Source organism: Eimeria acervulina, genomic scaffold, assembly GCF_000499425.1.
Source record: "Eimeria acervulina Houghton genomic scaffold, Eah_scaff266, whole genome shotgun sequence".
NCBI classification, from domain to species: Eukaryota; Apicomplexa; class Conoidasida; order Eucoccidiorida; family Eimeriidae; genus Eimeria; species Eimeria acervulina.
In genome coordinates this window covers 1-8488 of record NW_013548128.1, presented here as the reverse complement: position 1 = coordinate 8488, position 8488 = coordinate 1, and the positions used below count along the sequence as shown (strand labels likewise).

General features: G+C 44.9%; 2 protein-coding genes across 2 annotated transcripts; one reads left to right on the top strand and one right to left on the bottom strand.

Moving 5' to 3' along the window:
• Positions 1 to 777: 777 nt before the first annotated feature.
• On the bottom strand, positions 778 to 4461 carry EAH_00029550 (iron only hydrogenase large subunit, C-terminal domain-containing protein, putative; the record flags this gene model as incomplete). The annotated part of the gene is made up of 1 exon (XM_013392571.1): positions 778 to 4461. The coding sequence occupies one exon, from the start codon at positions 4459 to 4461 to the stop codon at positions 778 to 780; it is 3684 nt and encodes a 1227-aa protein (XP_013248025.1).
• A 750-nt stretch (positions 4462 to 5211) lies between these two features.
• Positions 5212 to 7811, top strand: EAH_00029540 (UBX domain-containing protein, putative; the record flags this gene model as incomplete). The annotated part of the gene is made up of 5 exons (XM_013392570.1): positions 5212 to 5222; positions 5584 to 5712; positions 6432 to 6560; positions 6889 to 6985; positions 7548 to 7811. The coding sequence occupies 5 exons, from the start codon at positions 5212 to 5214 to the stop codon at positions 7809 to 7811; spliced, it is 630 nt and encodes a 209-aa protein (XP_013248024.1).
• Between the last annotated feature and the right edge of the window lie 677 nt (positions 7812 to 8488).

The window sequence follows — 8488 nt, the reverse complement described above, 5'->3', positions numbered from 1 at the left end:
ACTTAAAGTCCTTAGCGAAGGCTGTTAAGGGTTTTCTATCCTATTTATCCTGCTATGCCAGCAGTCAGGAGACAGAAGACCCTCCAAAGGCATTCATTCAAAGTAAAGAAGCCGCCTCAGGAGCATCTGCCCTGTATTTTCTGCGTCTGCTGAAGCCTTTAGGCAGCAGCAGAACCGCCTGCAAATCTCCTACTGCCTGGGAGGAATACGCATGAAGCGAAGCTCGTCGTGGGAGGAAGCAGGGAGAGATATACCTATTTATATATCTATCTGGCTATCTATTTGCCCGTCTATCTATCTATTTATATGTCTACCTACAAGTATATCTATCTATCTATTTAGATATATGAATATCTATTCGTAACCACTTGCCTCTGCTGTCTCTAAGCTCCAAAAGAACGCACACAGCAACAATTTAAATATCACTCCAGCTGCCCGTCAGCAGCTCGGCGTTTTAAATCAAAGGCCCCACAGCAACTGCAGCAACGGCCATCTACAACGAGACAGACGCTGCAGCTGCTGGAGACGTTGGTGCTTCAGCAGCAGCACCTGCTGCTGCTGCTGCCGCTCGAGAGAGAAAAAAAGAATTTGCTCTGTTTGAAATCGCCAGCCAAACCCTACGAAGGTCTAAATCTGCTGCAACCCTTGGGTTCTGCAGCCTCAAATGTCCCAGTAACTGCAGCAGCTGCAACAAGGGCCGCACCAGCAGCAGCAGCAGCTGCTGCTGCTGCTGTAGTAGTAGTAGTAGTAGCTGCAGCAGCGACAGGACCGTAGGCTTCACCACTTGAGGTCTGCGACTGTAAGGGCTGCTGACCCCTTTCCGCTTTTATCTGTTTTCTTTTTAGGTGTAAATTGCGTGCGCAGCCCCTCTGTAATTCTGGGGGCCAGCCAAATATGAATTGGCAGCGGCGTTGCTGCGGTGTCTGTACACAGCAGCTGCTGCAGCTTTTCTCGTACGCCTTTCTGCTGCAGCACATATTCGAATTCCCCCAGTGCAGCAGCAGCCTCCAGGCCGTTCTCCACGCCGTAGCAGCAGCTAAACAGAAACAGATATACAGGCAGCAGCAGCGGGTGCTCATGAGGAAGCACCAGAGGGAAGTCTCTATGCAGCAGCTGCGTAATGCTATGAAGAGGCTCTCGCTTCCTCCCCACCATCACTGGTTCTGCAGCAGCAGCAGAAGCACCTGCTGCTGTCGCCTGTTTCTGCTGCTGCTGCTGCTGCTGCAGTTGCTGCTGCTGTTCACCGGTGCGCATGCGACTCTTTCTGTCTGCAGCAGCTTCCTTTCCCTCCCCAGCAGCAGCAGCACCCAGCAGCAAGGCCCCTGGGGCCCCTCCTACAGCCAGTGGAGGTGCTGCTTCTTCTACTTTGTCTATCACCTGGCCGCCTCCGTTCAGACAGCCCCCTGGGCACGCCCCCATTTCAATAATGTGGGGAATGAGGCCTCCAATATCCTCAGGGCCCCCAGCCCCGCCCTCAAAGCGACCCCCTAACCTGCTGATGCTGCTGCTGCTGCCGCTGCTGCTGTTGCTGCTGCTGCGGATGCTGTTTTTGAGTGAAGGGTGGAGAGGATCTGCTTCGTCGCCTGCAGCAGCAGCAGCAGGAACCAGCTGCCGCAGCAGATGCACAACATTCTGAATATTACGAAACCCAAAAGCAAAGGCCCCCCGCAGCAGCGCGGGGCGGCTGTCGTTCCAGAGCCCCCGGCGTCTGCTGCTGCGCCCTCCCACGTCGATAGCCCTGTCCGCTGCAGCATCAGCAGCTGCAGCAGCAGCAGCAGGTGAAGAAGCAGAATGCGGAGGGAAGAGCGCGATTGCCTGCAGCTCCTCATTGGGCCCCTTAATGAATTCTGGAAGAGCAGCAGCAGCAGCAGCACCCCCAGCACCAGCAGAAGCAGCAGCAGCAGCAGCAAACTGCTGCTTGAAAACGCCCCTAGCAGTCTGAAGAAAAATGTACTCTAAGTACCCTCCGCTGCCGGCCAGCACAGCTGTGGGGCGCGAGATGGACGTACACCCCAACTGGGCGTCTTCGTGTGTACAGCAGTTATTAAAGCCGCCATCACCACATGACCTACAAGTAAAAGAAGAAGAAGATGAAGAAGAAGAAGAAGAAGAAGAAGAAGAAGAAGAAGAAAGGGAAGAAGATAATAACAAATTCGCTGCAGCAATTGACGCACGAGACGCCATCCTCAGTTTGAGGTCTGCTTGTGCAGATTCATTTGCTGCTGCAGTTGCAGCAGCAGCAGCAGCAGCAGCAGGAGCAGGAGCGCCACCCCGTCCAGTGCTCGTTGCTGCTGCCGCCGCTTCTTCGTCTGCTGCTGCTGTTGCTGCTGCTGCTGCTTGATGCAGACTGTGTGCTGCCAGTTTCAATGCGTTTTGCTGCAGCAGACAGTCTAAAGGCGCAGCCCCCAGAGAGCCGAAGGACTGCCCCACAGCCTGCAGCAGCAGCGGCAGCTCTGCAGTTGTTAAGACGATATCTACCTCGCTCCACGTACCTCCACCAACACCAAAAGCAAACCTTGAAGCACATAAAGAAGATTCATGCTGCTGCTGCTGCTGCTGCTGCTGCTGCTGCTGCTGCTGCTTCTTGTTGTGCTCGAAGTCTGGACGAGCTGCCTCTAACTTTTTGTCGTAGCACGGCATCAAGCAAATGTGTAGGATGTCCTCAGGGCCTAAACCCATACGCTGTCTGCTGCTGGGTGCTGCTGCTGCTGCTGCTGCTGATTCTTTCGCTGCAGCAGCTCCTCCTTCAGGCGCAGCAGTCTCTCCAGTTGCTCCTGGTGCTGCTGTTTCTGGTGGTCTTGCTGCTGCTGCTGCTTGCGCTTCTGCTGTTGATGGTGGTGGTGCTGCTGTTGTTGCTGCTGCTGCGGCTGCTGCAGCAGCAGCGTCTTCTGCGTAGCACCCATAAGGCGACCGCCGCAGCAGCAAACGCAGGAGGCTCCATGGAGGCGATCCCTTCCTCTCTCTGCTGCGTGCATTGCCCGCTGCAGCAGCAGCACCTGCAGCAGCCCCTGCAGCAGCAGCACCGTCTACAGCAGCCCCTGCAGCAGCATCAGCAGCCCCCGGAGCAGCAGCATCAGCAGCTCCTGGAGCAGCAGCAGCAGCAGCCCCTTTAGCAGCAGCAGCAGCAGCATTTGGGGGCCATGCATGAGCTTTAACAGCCAATAGGAACGAGGCAGCATCAGCAGCAGTTCTTAGTGCTGCCTTGCAGAGAAGACCCTGGAGCTGCTGCGGGCTACGAATACGAGAAAGAAAACAAAGAAGAGAGGCTGCTAAACTTTTTTCTGCATACAGCACAACACCAGGACAAAACGAAGTTAGCAGTGGTAAGGGGCCTGCAGAGGGCAACACAGCATTCAACAATGACTCCTGACTACTCCCCACACAGCATGCTGCTGCTGCTGCTGCTGCTGATGCTGCTGCTGCTGCTGCTGCTGATGATGATGATTCTGCTGCTGCTGTTGCTGTGGCTGTGGCTTCTTTGGCCGGTTTTGCTGCAGCAGCACGATGCCCCTGCTGCTCCTGCTGCTGCTGCTGCTGCTGCTGCTGCTGCTGTCTGCTCAGGATTTGCTGCTGGTGCTGTCGCAGCCTCCCTACGAATTCCTTTTGCGTCTCCAGCAGCACCACCGCCTCTGCTGCAGACATAGAAAAGACGAAGTCAGCGCCCAGACAGCGGAAGAGATAAGAAAGACGTGCAGCAGCAGCAGCAGCAGAACATCTGAAGTGATGCGCAACTGCAGCAACAGACTGGCTGCTTAGAGACACCGCAACCAGACAAGGCCCCGTATTTTCAGGTGTATGTACACCCCAAATGCGTTTACTAGATAATAAAGCAAACAGCTTATCAGTAGAGTGATGACTCAGTAGAATCCCCTCAGAAGAAGTTAAACAGCCGCTGCAACTCAGACAGTCAGAGAGAGATATCTTCCCGACACGCGTCATGCCTCCATTAGCTGCTGCTGCTGTTGGTTTTGCTGCTTCTGCTGCTGCTGCTGCTGTTGCATTTGGTGCTGCTGCTTCTGCTGCTGTTGTTGCTGCTTCTGGGGCTCTCTCTTGCGCCGCTGGATCGACGGATGCGGCTGCTGTTTGCTGCTGCGTATTATCGGGCGACTGTGCAGCAGCTGCAGCAGCTTCTGCTGCAGCAGCTGCTGCAGTTGCAGCAGTTGCTTTTCCTGCTGCTGTTGCATTTGCTGCTGCTGCTGGTGCTGCAGCGGGCTGAGACTTTTCTGCTGCTTGCTGCTGCTGGGCCCTCCGGCGCCTCGCAGCTGCCCCCGTCCTCGGGCGGGCGCCAACGACAGCATCAGCAGCATCAGCAGCACCTGCTGCTGCTACTGCTGCTGCTGCATTGTTTGTTTGTTCTGCTGCTGGAGTTGCATGCAGCAGAGGCAATACGCACTCTTGTGCGGGGCTTAGATAGTCATCTAGAGCCCCCAGACGTACAGCGCTGCTGAAGGGCTCCGACATGAAGAAGCAGCAGCAAAGAAATATGTGAGGGTTAAGAAGAAGGAAATATATTAATCAGAGAAGAAGAGCAGCAAATTGCACAGACACAGACAGATAATGCAGATATATAAGAAACGCTTTTAAAGGTATTATTTACAATCTTAGGGGGGAAAACAGAAAAAATAAACAACGAAAGCTATTGACGTTTTCTTCTTAGGGGAATGTCTGTAGACAGAAGAAGTGCTTTTAAAGCCAATTAATGCATCTATTCACGTAAACAATGCAATAAACAAACAAACAAAAGAAATTTAAACAAAGAAGGCGAGGAAATTATACAAAAATGCAGCTGCGCAGTAATGCTCTCTCGCAGGCTCTGCAATATAACTACATCATAAGTACACCAAAATAATGTAATTGTCGTGATTTTTAAAGTTTGATAAACTAAAATATCTAATAAATTCTTTTTTTCCTTCCTTGCAGGAAAAATAATACCTTTATGCGGGGGGGCCCGCCTAGGATTGCGCCGCTGCGATAGGGGGCCCCAGTCAGAGGAGTTTGGGGTGTATGTGCAGCTTGTGCAGAGTTGTCTGTGTGTTAATGTTTAATATTTATTGTTAATTTCTCTTGAAATTCATTTACTTTTACTTAAGTTTCTAGAGTTAAGATCAGCGGCTCCTCTTTGAACCCCTCTGCACTCAACAGGCAGTCTACTGCTGCTGCTGCTGCTGCTGCTGCTGCTGCTGACTTTTGTTTATTTGCTGCGTTCTCCTGATGGCGATAAGGTAAATTGAAAGTTTTTTCTCTTCTTTATTCTTTATTTGTTGCATCTGAGGCCCTACCTTCTCGGGTGTCTGCACGTACACCCCACTCCCTTTCTCCTGGCAGCTGCTGCAGCCACACTATGCAAGCAGCGCAGCAGCAGCACAAAGCCTTCTGCGCAGATACAGCTGAAGAAGCAGCGGCCTTAGAGATGTCCGGGCGCATGCAAAGCGAATATAATCTGTACAGAAAGTTTGCTGTTTATTATTGTATGTGTGGAAGACCAGTGGTCACGAGCTTATACAGGTGTTTATCCCTTACTGCTGCGGCTGCTGCTCCTGCTGCTGCTGCTGCTGCTGCTGCTGCTGTTTGCTGCGTCTTTAGATCCCTCGCTGACTTGCGGGAGACGCAAGACGAGCCGCATGATGACAGCAGCGGCACTTCTTCATTTGCAGGCGGAGAGAGATCTGGCTTAGCAATTCAAAACCCTTCAGCAGCATTCCCCAGTGCAACGTCAGTCTCTCTCTTTATTTATCTCCTCATTTATCTGTTTATTTATTTGTTTATTTGTTTGTTTGTTGGTTTGTTTGTTGGTTTGTTCGTTTATTTCTATGTCTGTCTTCGTCTCTTTCTTTCCTTCTCTCTGCTTTTTGCTCTGTCTCTGTCTCACTCTCTCTCTCTCTCTCTCTCTCTCTCTCTCTCTCTCTTTCTATGTATATTTGTATATATATATATATATGCATTTGTCTGTCTGTATGTCTGTCTGTCTGCGTTTCTCTCTGTCTTTGTTTTTTTTTCTTTGTCTGTCTTCTGGCGTTTATATTTATTAATGACACCGCTGATATTTTATTTTATTTTATTTTGAGTGTCTTCGTTTTGTGTATTTGTTTGTTTGTGTTTAATTTCTTTCATTACTTTTTATGTTTTTTTGTTTAGGGTTTAAAAACAAACTGTATTTGTTTCTCCTACTCTCTTTAACTCTTCTTTTATTTCTTCTCACTGTCTCCTCGTCTAATGCCTGTTATTTATTTAATTTATTATTATTATTATTAATATTATTATTTATTAATTTGTTTATTTTATTCTTTTTGTTAGACTGCAGCAAGTACCCGTAGAATCTGTTAAATATTTCTTGAATATATGTGAATAGAATGTATTACTATTATTAATTTTATTATTAACATCTGATTAATATATTAATATATTAATATATATATTCTTTTATGCTGCAGCAGAGGCGCCGCACCTGCAGGGTCTCGCCGTGTAACATTATATGCAAATGGCTTTACAGTTGATGACGGACCTTTCAGAGAATTCGGCAGGAGAGAAAACGATGTTTTTATTGAAGAGCTCAAAGCAGGGTAATTAATTATTCTATTTCTTTAGTTTGTTCTTATTACTTTTCTTATTATGTACATTATTTACTATTTTTTACTATATTTATTATTACTATTATTATTATTATTAAGTATTACTGTTATTATTATTATTATTAAGTATTACTGACTATTACTATTATTATTATATTGAGCTCAAGTTTTTACGTGCATTATTTTCTATTATTTATTATATTCTTTACGATTATCTTTATTATTATTATTATTGCTTTATTAATTTATTATTATTATTATTTATTATTTATTATTTATTATTATTATATTGCTTAACTTTTTTGTTATTCTTTTGCAGCGTAGCACCCAAAGAATTACAGCAAGGCGGTCGTCAGGTACACGTTTTGTTAGACGATCGCCACGAAGAGAAATACACCCCGCCTCCTCCTCCTCAGGTGTATATAACATAAATATAATATAAATATAATATAAATATAATATATATATAATATATAATATATATATTATATATAATATGTGTAGAATATATAGAATAGATAATATATATTTTTTATGTTTTATATATGTGTAATATATAATATAATGTGTTGTATATTTTATGTATTGTGTATAATATATGTTGTACATAATATATAATGTATAATATATTAAATGTAGAATATATTATATATATTGTATATATTACATAATATTTAGAATATATTACAATACATATATATATGTAATATATAAAATGTACCGTACATATATAAATATATATATATATATATTATGAAGCGTGATAGAATTGAAGCAATAGGAATTAAGTATTCATAATAAATAATAATAACTATAATTATTGTTCTTTTTTTATTGTTGTTGGTGTTATGTTGTAATAAATAATAAATAATAATTGCAATACACTCATTTTATCTTCACCCTCAAACTTAGTTCTTTCTAACCTGCATGCGTTTGCTGCTGCTGCTGCTGCTGTTGCTGCTGCTGCTGGTTTTGCAGTATGTGCTGTTTGGGGGGGAAGGGCAGAGTCTGTCTGGGGATCGGCCGTCTCCCAGCGGCGCAGCAGCAGCAGCTTCATCTGCTGCAGCAGTTGATATATCTCGTGCAGCAGAAGCAGCAGCAGCAACAGCAGCAGCAGCAGCAGGAGATCCCTCTGTGCAGCAAACTCAAATATTATTTCGCTTCCATGATGGCCAGCGCGTAGCTCAGCACTTCCCCGTCTCCACAACTGTGCAGCAACTTCTTGACTTCGTTCAAACGTAAAACAAATAAACCCTTATATATTTGTATATATATATATATATATCAGTACTCCTATTTGTATCTATATCTGTTTCTCTATCTCAGCTGCTATATATAATATATGTATATTTATATTTATATAGCAGCTGCTGCAGCTGCTGCAGCTGTAGCAGGCGTTGTTATTTGTGCGTTATGGTTTGACTCTTCTCTTTGTGGATTGCAATAAAATAAATAAAATTATATTATTAATATAGTAAATATAAATGAAGTATTAATTTAAGTACATTCATTCAAATATATATATATATATATTTATATTTATATTTATTTATTTATTTTATATTGGGTATACAATTGTATATATATACAATATATATATATAGTATAAAGAGTAAAATAAATGAAGATAGAGCTGCATGCAAATTATTTTTTGTGTTTGTTTGTTTGCTGTACAGAGTGGCCCCTGCCCCTGGAGGATTTATTCTTTTAGAGGGCTTTCCTCCTAAGCCTTTATCTGCAGCAGGAAATATTTCTATAAAAGATGCAGGTCTATTAAATGCAACATTATCTCAAAAGTTAAAGTGATGCAAAAGTTAAAGTGAGGCTCTTAGACTCTTGGTTGGGTCGCGCGGCTTCCTCGGGTGTATGTACAGGTATATATATATATATATATATATATATATATGTTTCTTGAGGTG